This window comes from Alexandromys fortis, unplaced genomic scaffold (genome assembly GCF_014885135.2).
Source record: "Alexandromys fortis isolate MF-2015 unplaced genomic scaffold, M_Fortis_MF-2015_v1.1 scaffold_488, whole genome shotgun sequence".
In the NCBI taxonomy this organism is placed as follows: Eukaryota; Metazoa; Chordata; class Mammalia; order Rodentia; family Cricetidae; genus Alexandromys; species Alexandromys fortis.
The window spans coordinates 81,927-98,188 of NW_026068361.1; the positions used below are offsets into that span (position 1 = coordinate 81,927).

Here is a 16,262-nt window from a genome sequence, read left to right on the forward strand (position 1 = left end):
ATCCATTTGCCTGCAAACTTCAAGAAGTCCTTGTTTTTTACTGCTGAGTAGTACTCTAATATGTATATATTCCATACTTTCTTCATCCATTCTTCAATTGAAGGGCATCTAGGTTGTTTCCAGGTTCTGGCTATTACAAACAATGCTGCTATAAACATAGTTTTTATTTTCTGTAAATGGATTTTTCCTTGCATGTTTGACTGTGAAACATGTGAATACAGTACTCGTGGAGGTCAGAAGAGGGCATTAAATCCCCAAGAACTGGAGTTACAAACAGTTGTGTCTCTGGCTAGTGTTTTTAACTGCTGACCCTTGGCCCCAGCCCCTGAAAATAATTTTTTAAAGAGCAAAATTATGCTAACAGCTCACTGTCTTCTCTTTCAGGCTTTTACAATGAACCTGTCCTCTCCGCAGACCAAAGCCGTGTGCTGATAGCAGGAGAAAGCATTTCCCTCCAGTGCAGTTCAGCACACGACCTGTTCAGCAGATTTTCACTGGTCAAGGAGGGAGATGCTTCTTTGCCGCAGCACCAACATGAAGGCAAATTCACTCTTGGTCCCGTGAACCCTAACTTCGCCGGAAATTACAGGTGCTACGGCTGGCACAACAGCAGTCCCTAAGTGTGGTCAGCCCCTAGCAATGCCCTGGAGCTCATTGTCACAGGTAGAGGCATCACATCCCAGTTCTTTGTTCTCCACCATCCTGGTGTCTAGGCGGGAGTGGGAAGAGATGCTCTGAGATCCATGAGCGTGGCAGTAGACTCACTCTCCTGAGGCGCATGAAGAGAAAGGGGCTTCTCACTTACTCCACACTCATCTTTCATACATTTTCTGAAGTCTTCAAGCGTACCCTTCAGAAACCTATGATATATTTCTCAGGGTGTTTGGGGGGGCGGGGTGCATGCACAGTGCTGGCAGGGACCAGAGAGTATGACAGATTCCCTGGAGCAGAATTTACAGATGATTCTGAATCACCCATTGTGGATGCTAGAAGCTAAACTCAGGACCTCCGCAAGTGCAGCGAATGGTTCTAACCACTGCATCCTCCCTTCAGCCTCCTAGTTTATCGATAAAGGAAAGGTCCGCATTCAGAATCACTTATGAGGGATCAGTGTTGAGACAGAAGATCCAAACACAGTATAGTCTGGTGCATCTTTTTTCATTTGCCATAATTTTTCATTACAGAATCCACTGGGAGTGGTTGAATGTAAAGACTGAATTGTGGGACTCATTTTTTATGTGGTTTGCATATACCATTGTGCTTGAAGGAAGGAGATAAAGGTCAGACTTCAAGCAGGAAACCAGTTGCTGGTAGCTGAGTGGGCTGACCACAATCCATATCTCATGCCCATCTTCTGAATAAGGTGTCATCACCCCAGTCATGCAATAAGCTCTGCAGCGTGGTAACTGTGCATCGCACTGCTGCAAAGCTGGGTAGATCTTTCCGATTAGTGGCATGAAGACAACTGAATTTCCATGCAGAAGAATCAAAGTACAATTAAACAAGAACACATTTCTGATGCATTGGAGGCCTAGCAGCAAAATATATCCTGTGGGAGACCACAGAAGAGAATTACCTTGACCGTGACATAGAAGATGGTTTCTAAAACAAAATGCAGGACCTGCCTGCTCTATAGCAAAGGACTAATGAACTCAACCCAACTAAATCCTAAAATGCATGTTCATGATAATAATAAAAAGAGACAAATACATTTCGCGTAATTGACTAGGTAATAGAATCACCATGGTTTTCTGAGATAGAGTCTCACAAACTCATGCATGCTAGACAAACCCTATTTTACCAGGAAAATGGTACCGAACATTTAATTTTTCTAAACACTGTAGGCTCACATATTACATTTCAGCCAATGGAAGAGGAAACAGGTTAACAATGATAAAGATTGTCTAATACATTAAAAATAAAAATACGTTATTCACTGAGCATCATTGTCTATAAAATGTCACACAATAATTGGTGATGAGAAGTTGGAATGAAGCTGAGCAACAGATCACCTGCCTATCATACATACAGCAATTGGCTCCATCCTTATACATGGGTTATTTTTAAGTAGAGATGAGTTTTAGCTAAATTTATCTTAAATTTTACCATATATATCCAAGACAGCGGTGGTCGAGTGTCTATTTTGCCACATTTGAGAGTAATATAAATTGTCATGTAGAGTGACAAAAGTATGAAGAAAAAATTTAGAGCTCCTGACACAGGACAGTGTTGAAAAAAACAGTTGGGTGGGCAATGAAACCGTTAAGAGAGGTGAGAAAGACAAAGTACAAACTCCCCATAATCACTTCCTTTTCTAGGAACCACGGTTTCACACCCTTGGCCTCCCTCTATCTTACATACCCTAGAAGTGTGGTGCCTGAGAATAAATGAGCTCATTAAAAAGGATTAGGATAGAATGGATCATGGCCAACAATTACCTGTTTCTTTCCCTTATGTCTCTAGACTCCAAGAAGCAAGGTTACATGATGGAGAATTCAGTCCGGATGAGTATGGCAGGGCTGGTGCTTGTGGTCCTCTTGGTGATACTAGCTGAAGACTGGAACAGCCACAGGATATCACAAAGAAGACTGTCAGGAATTGACTGCACCAAGACGGAGCAGACAGTGACTGTGGGTGGGGATGGGAGCTATAGGTGGGGAGGCTTCTTGCAAAACGGAAAAGCAATTAGAGGCTCAGATCCATTTGCAGAATGCAAGGCATGTGTAAAGTATCCACCACCCATGTGTTTGAACACTGGCTCCCCAGCAGATGGTACTGTTTATGAGGATGTGTAAACTTTAAGATGTGCTATAAGTAGGTCACTGGGGCTACTATTTAAATGTTATACTCACTTCAGGTTCCCACCTAGCTCTCTGCCACTGTATACTCCTGTGGAGCTGCTCCTATTTCATGCTTTCCTGCCACAATAGAATACTCCCTCTGAAAACATGAGCCAGAATTAGCCTTGCCTTCCTTTCTTTCAAGACAAAAATAAATTAAGTAGTACACAGAGTTATCACGCGGTGTGGTCCTAGGTGGATCTGATGCTATTTCTTTTCTCCTGGTTAGTATTCAGGTTAGTTATAAATACATTTTTCTTTTATTTGTGAGATTATAATATAACTACATCCCTTGGTTAGGTCTTTTTGTTTTTCAACTCAACACAAGTGAGGGTCATGTGGGAAGAGGAGACCTCAACTGAGAAAATGTCTCAATCAGATTGCCCTGTAGGCAATTCTGTGAAATATTTTCTTGATTAACATTTGTCATGAGAGGGTCCAGCTCACTGTGGGTGGTGCCACCTTGGACAGGTGGTTCTGAGTTTTATGAAAAGCAAACTGAGAACGGCATAAACAGAAAGCCAGTGCACTGTACTCTTCCATGACCTCCGTTTCAGTTCCCGCCTCTGTTTCATCCCTTGAGTTCCTACAGTGACTTTTCATGATAACAGACTGTAACCTGTAAGCCAAATAAATTTTTCCTTCCAAAGTTTCTTTGGTCATGGTGTTTTACCACAGCTGTAGAAAACAAGCTAAGAACATTGATTATAATTATAATTTCCATCATTTTACAACCTTTTTATGTTCCTCCTTTTGTGGTACAGGGGATTTAACTGAAGTTCTCATGCATACTAAATGAGTTTTCTACAATTGCCTTACATCCCAGCCCTCTTTTCATTTTAAGACAAGTTTTCATAGAGTTGTCCAGGCTGGCCTTGAACTCACCTTGTGGCACAGACTGACCTCAAGCTTGTGGTCCACTGTGAGAATGTTTTTTGAGAAATGCTATTTAAAGTTTGCCTTTACAAATTAAACTTCCATCTAATTCATAATCAAGTCAATAATGTGCTTTGAGATCCTTATAGCTATGTACTAATTCTTCTGAAAAAATATAGGCTCAGCCTATTTGAAATTAGCTGAACTCTGAGATAACCTTGCAGTCAAACTTATTGTTCTTTGGACTTCCAACATAACTTCTCCAAGCTCGGCAGAATACACAGGCTCAATTGTACCACATTCCCCATTTCACTTCATGATACATTCACGCCCTGAATTTTGTTTGTGTGTGTGTGTGTGTGTGTGTGTGTGTGTGAGAGAGAGAGAGAGAGAGAGAGAGAGAGAGAGAGAGAGAGAGAGAGAGAGAGAGAGAGAGAGAGAGAGAGAGAGAGAGGAGATATGGTGATTAGATCTAAGACTGTGTGCTGACAGAGACAGCTGATCCAAGCTCACGGGAGCTCATGGATGCTAGACCAACAGTCAGGGAGCCTGTATGAGACCGGTGTAGGTCCCCTGCATGTGTGTGACAATCATGTAGACTTCTAACAGTGAGAGAAGGACCTTTCCATGGCACTTAGCTTGTTTTTGGTAGCTTTGGGTAACCTGTTCTCCATGCTGGATTACCTGGCTTGATCCTGCCTCAACTTGCTTTGGGAAATCCCATGGAAGGCCTGTCCCTTTCTGAATGGAGATGGAGGAGGGATGAATGGGGAGGGGGTAAATAGGAGAGGGGATAGGACAGGAGGAGAGCAAGGAGGGGAAACTGATTAGTATTCAAAATAAATGAAAAATGTTAGTTAAATAAAATAATTAAAAAGACTATGTGCCAGAATCATCAAGGGGTTGAAAGCAATAACCCACATGCAAAATATGTTGGAAGCAACATTTGTGTATAGAATGATGATATGTGATTATGGCTTTGCATGCTGTTCTGAGTAAGTAGGGCCAGGAGCACAATTTTCTACCTCGCAGACTCCTGTAAATTAGGAAAACAGGTCCTCTTTCCTTTTTGCAGCTCTATTTGCTGTGCCATTTGATACATAGAGAGCAGGGCCTTTATTCACACTGCTTCTTAGATTAAACCATTCGCTTTTATAGTAGACATGTTTTAGATTAGACAAATACTAGAACAGGAAAGACCAAAACTCTTCTGAATATATCTGGCCCATGCCTGAGTACCCGAAACCAAGAGTCTTTCTTCTTCTATGCGGCATCGTCACAATCTTCCTGCCTCAGCCTCTTGAGTAGCTAGGATGACAGGTCTGCTCCAGCAGGCTCGAACCTCTTTTTCTGCTCAGATTTTCTTCTTTATTCTTTATGGTTTTTTATAGTCTCATTTTTATTGTTCAAGAATTCCATGTGTGAATATATTTTGATGAAATCCACTCCCATCTCCTCCCCTTCTATTTACTCCCTATCCACACCACCACTCCCACCCTTACTTCATATACTGCATTTTAAAACTCACTGAGCCTAGTTAGTACTGCCAGTATGTGCATGGCTATAGGGCCATACGCTGGAACATGGGCAGCCTCTCAATGACTGTACCCTAGGGGAAAAAAGTGGCCCCCTCTTCCAGCACCTGTCAGTTACCAAAATAGTTCCTCAACTAGGGGTGGAACTTTGTGACCCCATTCCCCATCTACACTGGGATTTGGATTTTTTAAATGTGTATCCACCAATTATATAAAAAAAACTAGTAGGCTTGCTGTGATAGCAAGTCCCCTGCTTTGACCTTAAGGTATTGGTTTTGTCTAAATGTAAATTACATGAATAAACACACGAGCAAATGAAGGTCACAATCCTATTTGGGAAATATGAAATCGTATTAAATGACAACTTTATTTGGGGCACAGAGTTTACATTTACAATTTTAAAAGATGATACAATTTTGTCTTTTAACAGTACTAATGTATTTCACACTATTGAACCAGTAATTGTATATCTCAAAAAGTTCAAAGAAATAAACCAGACTCAAAAACACTAGCAACATGCATTTTTTATTGTATATGTAATTTGGGGTGGAAGAAGGATATAAAAGTATAATGGGGATCATTAGAGATGTGGAAGGAGAAAATGGGAAAGGTGACAAAAAGTAATGGAGAGGATGGGTATCTGTAGAACCACAGAGTGGTGTGAGCATGTATGGAAATGCCAAACCGAAAGCAATTAATACATACCAGTAAAACTGGAGAAAATCTCCAAGAAATTAATTGAAAACTTATACCATTAAAGAAGTCATGGGACTGGAAAGATGGCTCAGCTATTAAAAGCTAGACTCACAACCAAAAGCAAAAAATTTTGAGTTCGAGAAAATAGGATGTGAATTCCTGCCTTGATGCTCCAGTAGTGATGGACTTTAATGTGGAACTGTTATCCAAAAATACATACATACATACATACATACATACATACATACATACATACATTTCTCCCCTGGTATTCCTTGCCAGAGTAACTTACCACAGCAATGAAAGTGACACTAGGCAGTGATTAAAAGACAAAACTCAAGAATCCGCCAGATGATAAGAATGTTGTCAAAAAAACATCAAATGTCTAGTTAATCTGTAAAATCAAATTATAGCAGAAAATCTCCCAAGTCTAGAGAAAGACCTAGACATCCAAACACAAGTGTTGTCTTGAACTCCAAGTAGACATGATCAGAGTAGAATTCTGTATGATATAATACAGTCAAGATATCAAAAATACGAAACAGGGCTGGAGAGATGGCTCAGTGGTTAAGTGCACTGCTTCCTCTTCCAGAGGTCCTGATTTCAATTCCCAGCAACCGCATGGTGGCTCACAACCATCTGTAATGAGATCTGGTGCCCTCTTCTGGCCTGCAGGCATACATGCAGACAGAATGAGAATACTGTATACATAATAAATAAATCTTAAAAAAAAATACAAAACAAAGAAAGAACATTTAAAGCCATAAGGGGAAGACATCAACTCACTTATAAAGGCACATAAATCAGAATAATGTCAGCTCTCCAAGCAACCTAAAAGGTATAAAAATGTGGGATGATATATTTCAAGACTTGAAAGCAATTAACTCAACTAGTGCTGCTATTTCCAGGAAAGTTGTGCTGTGAAGTTGGCAAGGAAGTAAGGACATTTCAAGATAAATACAAACTAAGCCTGGTCATGACCTCCAAAGAAGATAACGAAATTAATATAATGTACACAGGAGGAAGGTCTCCTGGTAAGTGCCTCCTCAATGGCAAGACTGTAAATAACCAGCTAGGTCCTCTAGAAACCTGGGGAATTTAGTACATGGGTGGAAAGAGGTCCATCTGGCCAGATAAAGGCTACCACATGAAGAGGAAATGACTTGGGTTGTTGTCCTCATCAATATGGACAAGTTCAACAGAAACACCTGGGCTAATTCCCAGAATCTAACGGTGCCCTGGTACCTCCAAGCCCTAAGCGCAGGACAGATGATGCTTCTCTCTTAAAGCTGAAAGCAGGGAGGGGACCTGATAGAAATGGACAAGAAAGGCACTTCCTTATGATGAAAAGAGTTACCACAACAGGGGCCTGGAATGTGAACACTAAACAGAGCTGTGAGAACCAGCTTGCTCGGGCTTGAGCTCGGTCACCTCAGGTGGGAAGTCACTGAACTGGCAGAAACACTTTGGACAGGAACACAAGAACTCATAGTAAATGGACGTAATATTAAAACTAAGATGGAGAGGGAAAACACACAGCAGGTGTAGCTTTAGTGATATCCAGTTTGACCCAAAAATGCACACTTGGGTACAGACCTGTAAATGAACAAATTTTATCAGTCAGATTTCAGACAATGATACAGTCACTATCATACAGGTATACCCGCACACAGTGGAAGCAGAAGAGGAAGACATCAACAGTTTCTACACAGATCTACAAATCGAGGTTATCAGGACATATAAGAATAAGAATGAAATACTAATCATTATGGGTGACTTCAATGCAAGAGTGGGATCTAGAGAAAGAATGGATTATTGTGTCATGGAAACATATGGATTGGGACAATGGAACGTTAGAGGGGAACAACTGCTTGACCTCTGCTATGCAAATGATTTGTCCATAGCCAACACAAAATTCAAGCAGGCCAAACCATCAAGATTCTGGACATGGGAATCTCCTGACAAATGCACATACAGCCAAATTGACTACATTTGGTTTCCTGGTCATCAGGAAACTCATATCTAGTATCCAAAACAGCTGATCATTTCCTAGTGCTGACTTAAGGTCAGATCATCAACTTGTTATAGCCAACATTCAACTCAGGAGAGGCATGCCAGGCAAGACAGAGATAGACAGTAAACAACTGATGAACCCTGCTATACAGAGAGAGTATAAAAGAACCACTGAGAAAAAGATGAGGGAAATCACTAAACAACCCTTTACAGATATAGAAAGCAAATGGGAGAAAATCAAAAGAGCTATACGGGAGGCTTCAAAGGAGACTTTTGTTATGAGAAAAGGACACCACCAGTAGAATGGCTTTCTGCAAAGATGATCAATCTGGCAGAAGAAAGAAGGAAGCTAAAAAGCAAACAGAGAGGCAAACCACAGGCAGCAAAACACCACAACTATGCAGGGAGATCAAAAGAAGAGCAAAGAAGGATAAAGAGCTGTATATACAAAGTCTATGCAAAGAGGTCAAAGAGGCTAGACTCTATAATAAAACACATCTTGTTTACAAAGTTATCAGATGAATAGCTGCCAGATATGCTCCTCAGACTTTATGATTAAAGATCTGCAAGGTCATTTATTAACAGAACCAGGGAAAGTAAAGCAAAGATGGAGACAATACTTTGACAACCTATACAATGGATCTAATGCTGCCAACATAGACTACAATGAGAAACACATCAGCAGCCACTCCAACACCAGAGATGATGAAAATATTAAATATTGACAGGAGCAAGATAGAGGAAGCTATCAAGAGAGCGAAATTCAGGAAAGTCTCAGGAATGGATGGCATCACAGTGGAGGAGCTGGAGGCAGCTACAATAGACTCAAGAGCTAGGCTGGGGTGCTTCTCAGAACTCTTCAGGGAGATATGGGAACATGAACCAATTCCTATGGAATGGAAGCACTCAGTCATAATTCCCACACACAAGAAGGACAAGCTGAGTGCTCAAATTACAGGGGCATTAGTTTGTTGTGCCATAGCAGCAAGATCTTCTCCTCCATTATCCTGCAAAGGATCAAGGGCAGAACAGAGAAAATCCTAGCAGAGGCGCAGTGCGGATTTAGAACTAACAGGAGCACAATTGATCAGATCTTCCCTTTAAGGCAACTGGCAGAAAAATACGAAGAATCTGGGAAAGACATATGCCTGTTACATTGACTTTAGGAAGGCATTTGATAGCATTTGGGAGAAAGGACTTTGGGAAACAATGAGGTACTACAGATAACCAGAGAAAAATCATAAGAATCCTAGAGAATGCCTATAAACATATTTTTTGCATTGGTCAAATCTGTGGAGAACTAAGCAATCAGTTTAGGCCAATCATAGGAGTGTTGCAGGGATGCATCCTCTCACCACTCCTCTATAATATATTCCTGGAATTAATAATAGCAACAACCCTGGAGGATGAGGAGATAGGCATGCAGGCAGTTGGGCGAATCAATGACTTGCATTCCACTGATGATACCGCACTACTTGCTGAAAGTCCACATGAGCTACAGGCCACGGTAAATAGAGTGGTGGAAGTAAATGAAAAACCTTGGTATGAAAGTAAACATCGAGAAGACTGAGAAACAACACATGTGAAGGGCATACAGGATTTTAACAATGTAATAAAGAATCATAACCTCAGTCAACTTTTGTCTATCTGGGAGGAAACCTCAATTCGAAGGAGGGACTTATTCCGGACATCAAGAGGGATGTGAGGGCTGCATTCCAGGCACTAGGAAAAGTTTAGTCAGCAGCAAGAGACATAAGGACAACAACAAAATTACAATTCTATGAGGTGCTAGTCTTGAGCTGCCTTCTTTACCACTCTGAAACCAGGGCGACGAAACGCTCCTCAGAACAGCAGCTGAATGTGTTTGAGATGGCGTGTCTCAGGAGGGTTCTAGGTGTCACAAGAAGAAAGGCTGCACAATGATAGCATTAAGACACATCTCCATCTACAGAAGGAAGTAAACTACAGGATACAGACACGGCGCGTGAGATACTTTGGCCGTGTTATGAGAATAAATGATGGCAGAGACCTGCTTGGAGGTGTGCACAGGATAAGGCAAAGAGGAAGGCCTCCCCCACCCCCGCCAAAAAAAAAAAAAACACCTCTGGATAGACAGCATAAAGGAATGCTGTGGAACCTTAAGTATGACAATAATACAAGCAGCTAGGACTGCCCAGGCTAGGAATAACTGTAGCACCACCATAAATGAGCTGCCCGTGCATGCTTAAGCATTGCAAAGGCATGGATGATGATGACGACGACATAGGAGAAAGAAAGATGCTCTCGGTCACAAGGGTATGGGAAATAACAAATTTCATGAGAAGAGGAGATATACAAGAGAGGAAGGAATCCATGGTGTCCAACATAATAAACCAGAAAACCTCAACAATAATGGAGGCGAAAGAAAGAGCAAAACATCTGACAACAGGCCAGTAAAACGCTTGTCTCTTAAGTATGAAGCCCTCGGTTCAGTCCCCAAAACCCACATAGATAATAGAGCCAGGCAGAAGCTGGGAAGATGGCTCAGCAATTAAGATCACCCACATGAGGAGGCTCACAATCACCTGTAATTCCAGCTCTAGGGAATCTTATTCCATCTACTGGCCTCTACCAGCACTACACTCATGTGCACATACCCACACACAAACACACAAAATTAAAAATGAAATCTTTAAAACATAAAAGCCAAGTGTAACAATACATGCTTATGATAGCTGCGCTGGGAAGGGAAGACATGTGGGTACCTAGGACTTATATATCAGATGACCTAATCTACTTTGCAAGTTTCTGGCTCTGGAGGGTTGTTGTATACAAAAATATGTGGATATGTGCACGCACACACACAAACTTAGTAAGGGTTGTAGAGATAGCTCAGTGATTAAAATGCTTACAATGCTAGAATGAAGACCTGAGTCCAGCTCCCTAACACCCACATAAAATATCAGATGGACATCAAAGCCCACTTGTAATTCCAGTCTAAGAATGCAGACAAGGGATCTCCAGAACATGTTGTCTAGGGAGATTCATCATATTGATGAGCTCTGAGTTTGATTGAGAGCCCCTGACTCAGTGAATAAAGTGGTAGAGAAATCAAAGTTGATCTATGACATCAACCGCAGGCCTCCACATGCACACGTGCACACAGATGTGCCTATACATAGGCAAACACACATACACTTACATATGCATGCCACACACATGCACCTGAAAATAAAAAATAATAATAGCATTTTCCTTGAATAAAATAACAAATATTTTAATATTGCATTAGTGTTACTTTCTGATTAAACCAATGATCAAGTTCAAACACATGCATGTTACACACAGGAATACAAAGTTTAAAATCCCCATTTTAGGAAATACTCAGACTTTTTGCTCTGTAAATCTCCCTCCCCCATGACTTCCCCAGATGAATTTATAGGTTGACCTAGAAATGTATTTCAGACTGGGCAGATGATGGTCAAGGGAAACTTTCAGATTCAAAATGTGGTTAAACATGTTGTGTGAACAACATCTCTGCCTTGAAGCCCAAGGTTAGTGGTGAGGGAAAAGCTGTGAATCTTTCTGTTTAAAAAATGTGTGAAAGTCCCATGATGAGTGGTGTTGGGGCTCACCCACCACATCCTGTGCATCTCCCTCAGCCACTGGACTCAGTCCACACACAGGTCAGCATTGGTCTTGCCAGTGTAATGCCGCGGATACTTGCTGCCCTGCTCGGCCTGGGTGAGTCCTTCAGGAAAGGGGGATGGAACCAGAGCAGGAATCAGGGAGACATTGTATCATTATTGTTGTTTTTTAGGGCTATGTCTGAGCCAGAGGATCAACACAGAGAAACGTAAGTGCTTCCTTGAGAACCTCAGGATTGGTCTCATGCTTTCATTTCAAGGGTCCATCTGAGAGCATCCAGAGACAGGCGAGCATTCTGCCTCACTCTGATGGCCACAATCTGGTGGCTGCGGGAAAGTGGGGAAGATAGGTAATGGCTCATCTGGGACTCATGCCCCTGGTTCCTTTTCAGAGAGTCTCCAGAAACCTATCATCTGGGCCGAACCCAGTAACAGGGTCACAAATGGAAATGCTGTGACCATCTGGTGCAAGGGACATCACACTGCTACCCATTATCAACTGTACTTTGAAGGAAGCTTTTCAGCCTTGGAGAGACCTAAACCAAGTAGAGCAACGAATAAAGTCAACTTCACCATTCCACAAATGACCTCACATACCGCAGGGAAATAAACCTGCTGCTATCAGAGTGGGGAGCGTCAATCAAAGAGCAGCAAGGGCCTGAATCTAATAGTTACTGGTGAGTGTCTTGTTATTAGATGTAGAGTCAGCTTGGTATGAATCATGGAGAGTGCCAGTGTTCATAAATACTGGAAACTCTTTTATTTTCCCTTGCCACTCTTTTTTATTAACTTTTTTATTTTTAAAAAAATAAAACAAACTGTATTTTTTTCATTTTACATGCCAATCCCAGTTCCCACTCCCTCCCATCCTCCAATTTCCTCTACCTATCTGCCACCACACCCCCCATCCACTCTTCAGAGAGGGTAAGGCACATTGTTTGGAAGAGGTCCAAGGCCCCCCTACCATATTTAGGTTGAGCAACACCTACATCCAAAGAAAATAGGTTCCCAAAAAGCCAGTACAAGCAGTATGGATAAATACTGGTGCCACTGCCAGTAGCCCCTCAGTCTGCCCCAGCCATGCAACTGTCAACCACAAAGGGACTAGTTTGGTACTATGCTGTTTCCTTCCCTGTATGGCTAGAGTTGGTGAGCTCCCATTAGCTCAGGTAAACTGTTTCAGTGGACACCTCTATTATGATCTTGACTTCTTTGCTCATATTCTCACACTTCCCACTCTTCAACTGAACGTTGGGAGCTCAGTCAGGTCTCTGCCTCTGTATCCATCAGTTGCTGGATAAAAGTCCTATGGTGATATTTAAGATATTCATCAGTCTGACTACAGGGCAAGGCCAGTTTCGGGCATCCACTCCTCTATTGCTTAGAGTCTTAGCTGGGGTCATCCTTGAGGATTCCTGGGTATTTCTCTAGTGCCAGGTTTTTTGCTAGCCCCATAATGGCTCCCTTAATCAAGATACCTCTTTCCTTGCTTTTGTCTCTGTCCTTCCTCCATCTTGACCATCCCATTCCCTCAAGTTCCTCTCCTCCCTCCCCTTCTCCTGTCATCTTCCCCTTCCATCCTCCCTACTCCCCGCAACCCCCAATTTTATCAGGTAATCTTGCCTGTTTCCCCTTCCCAGGCAAATCTGTATATGTTTCTCTTAGGGTTCACCATGTTAGTTACCTTCCCTAAGCTCAATAACCTTTACAGCTAGTATCCACTTATGAGTGAGAACATACCGTGTTCAACTTTCTGGGTCATGCGTGGTTACCTCACGCATGATTTTTTTTCTAGTTCCATCTATTTGCATGCAAATTTCAAGATGTCATTGTTTTGTACTGCTGAATAGTACTCTGACGTGTAAATGTGCCACATTTTCTTTATCCATTCTTTGGTTGAGTGGCATATAGGTTGTTTCCAGATTCTAGATATTACAAAAAATGCTGCTCTGAACATATTTGAACAAGTGTCCTTGTAGTATGATTGAGCATCTTTTGGGTACATGCCCACAAGTGCTATTGCTGGGTCTTGAGGTAGGCTGATTTCCAATTTTTTGAGAAACCACCATACTGATTTCCAGAGTGGTTGTACAAGTTTGCATTCCCACCAGCAATAGAGGAGTATTCCCCTTTCTCCACATTCTCTACAGTATAAGCTATCATTGATGTTTTTGATCTTAGCCATTCTCACTGGTGTAAGATTAAGGTGATATCTCAGAGTTGTTTTGATTTGCATTTTCATGATGGCTAAGGATGTTGAACATTTCCTTAAGTGTCTTTCGGCCATTTGAGATTCTTCTGTTGAGAATTCTCTGTTTAGTTCAGTACCCCACTTTTTAATTGAATTATTTAGAATTTTTATGTCTAATTTCTTAAATTCTTTATATATTTGCTAGACCAATCCTCTGTCTGATGTGGGGTTGGTGAAGATCTTTTCCCACTCAGCAGGCTGCCTTTTTGTCTTATTGACTGTGTCCTTTGTTTTACAGAAGCTTTTCAGTTTCAGGAGGTTCCATTTATTTATAGTTGCTCTCAGTGTCTGCACTACTGGGGTTGTATATAGGAAGTGGTCTCCTGTGCCCATGCATTGAAGACTACTTCCCATTTCCTCTTCTATCAGGTTCAGTGTGATAGGATTTATATTGAGGTCATTAATCCATTTGGACTTGAGTTTTGTGCATGGCGACAGATCTATTTTCATTCTTCTACAGGTTGACATCCAGTTATGCCAGCACCATTTGTTGAAGATGCTTTCTATTTTTCATTGTATAATTTTAGCTTCTTTGTCAAAAATCAGGTATTCATGGGTGTGTGGATTAATATCTGAGGTTTGATTTTATTCCACTGGTCATCCCCTCTTCTTTTATGCCAATACCAAGCTGTTTTCATTACTGTAGATCTATAATAGAATTTGATGTCAGGGATGGTGATGCCTTCAAAAGCTCTTTTATTGTACAGGATTGTTTAGGCTATCCTGGGTTTTTTTGTTTTTCCATGCATTGAATCTATAGAATACTTTTGGTAGGACTGCCATTTTTATTATGTTGACCTACCTATCCAAGAGCATAGGAGATCTTTCCATTTTCTGGTATCTCCTTAAATTTCTCTTTTTAAAGACTTAAAGTTATTGTCAACAGGTCTTTCACACCTTTGGTTAGTATTACCCAAAGATATTTTATGTTATTTGTGGCTATTGTGAAGGGTGATGTTCCTTTTTATATTTGTTTTTTCCCATTCAAAAATTTACACTTCTTCCCCTCCTCCCATTCCCATCCCACTCTCCCATTCACCCTCCTACCTCACCTCCCTCCTTGAGAGAGGGCAGGGAACCCTGCCCTCTGGAAAGTCCAAGGCCCTCCCCCCTACATCCAGGCCTAGGAAGCTTTGCATCCAAATAGACTAGGGTCCCAAAAAGCCAGTACATGCAGTAAAAACAAGTCCCAGTGCCTTTACCAATGGCTTCTCTGTCAGGCCCATTGTCAGCCACATTCAGAGAGTCCGGTTTGATCACATATTCGTTCAGTACCAGTCCAACTGGGTTTGGTGAGCTGCCATTAAAACAAGCACACTGTCTCAGTGGGTGGACCAACCCCTCGCAGTCCTGACTTCCTTGCTCATCTTCTCCCTCCTTCTGCCCTTCAGCTGGACCTTGGGAGCTCAGTCCCTTGCACTGATGAGGGTCTCTGTCTCTATCTCCATCCAACGCCAACAAAGATTCTATGGTGATATTCAAGATAATCATCAGTGTGATAGTGGGGCAAGGCCAGTTCAAAACCCTCTGCTCTGCTGCCCAAGGACCTAACTAGGGACATCCCCGTGGATGCCTGGGATCCCCTCTAGAGCCAAGTCTCTTGCCAATCCTAAAATGGCTCCCTTAATGTAGATATCTTCTTCCCTGCTCCTATAACTGCCCTACCTCCATATCCACCCTCCCACTCCCCCAAGCTCTCTCCAATCTTTCCTTTTTCCCTTCTCTCTCCCCATCTCCCCTTTCCCCAGCCCAACCCCCACCCATACACCCACCAACATTTGCCCAGCAATCTTGTTTGCTTCAAATTTGTCCTTTAATTATAGAAACCACTTATGAGTGAGTACATCCCATGTTCCTCTTTTTGAGTCTGGCTTACCTCACTCAGGATAGTGTTTTCTATTTCTGTCCATTTGCATGAAAATTCAAGAAGTCATTGATTTTTATTGCTGAGTAGTACTCTAATATGTATATATTCCATACTTTCTTCATCCATTCTTCCATTGAAGGGCATCTAGGTTGTTTCCAGGTTCTGGCTATAACAAACAATGCTGCTATGAACATAGTTGAGCATATACTTTTGTTGTATGATAGGGCATCTCTTGGATATATTCCCAAGAGTGGTATTGCTGGGTCCAGGGGTAGGTTGATCCCGAATTTCCTGAGAAACTACCACACTGATTTCCAAAGTGGTTGCACAAGTTTGCATTCCCACCACCAATGGATGAATGTACCCCTTTCTCCACAACCTCTCCAGCAAAAGCTATCATTGGTGTTTTTGATTTTAGCCATTCTGACAGGTGTAAGATGGTATCTTAAAGTTGTCTTGATTTGCATTTCCCTGTTCGCTAAGGAAGTTGAGCATGACCTTAAGTGTCTTTTGGCCATTTGAACTTCTTCTGTTGAGAATTCTCTGTTCAGTTCAGTG

The 16,262-nt window shown here is 41.8% G+C and overlaps 2 protein-coding genes across 2 annotated transcripts in view; both read left to right on the forward strand.

The window, feature by feature from the left end:
- Positions 1–3,434, forward strand: part of LOC126495408 (leukocyte immunoglobulin-like receptor subfamily A member 2) — a 77,262-nt gene extending 73,828 nt beyond the window's left edge. The window contains 2 exon segments of the mRNA XM_050133017.1: positions 385–663; positions 2,464–3,434. Of these exon segments, the coding sequence (XP_049988974.1) occupies positions 385–663; positions 2,464–2,795 (611 nt within the window). The 3' untranslated portion in view covers positions 2,796–3,434.
- Positions 3,435–11,610: 8,176 nt separating this feature from the next.
- Ncr1 (natural cytotoxicity triggering receptor 1) overlaps positions 11,611–16,262 on the forward strand; it is a 22,274-nt gene continuing 17,622 nt past the window's right edge. Inside the window, 3 exon segments of the mRNA XM_050133018.1 lie at positions 11,611–11,683; positions 11,760–11,795; positions 11,979–12,263. Of these exon segments, the coding sequence (XP_049988975.1) occupies positions 11,650–11,683; positions 11,760–11,795; positions 11,979–12,263 (355 nt within the window). The 5' untranslated portion in view covers positions 11,611–11,649.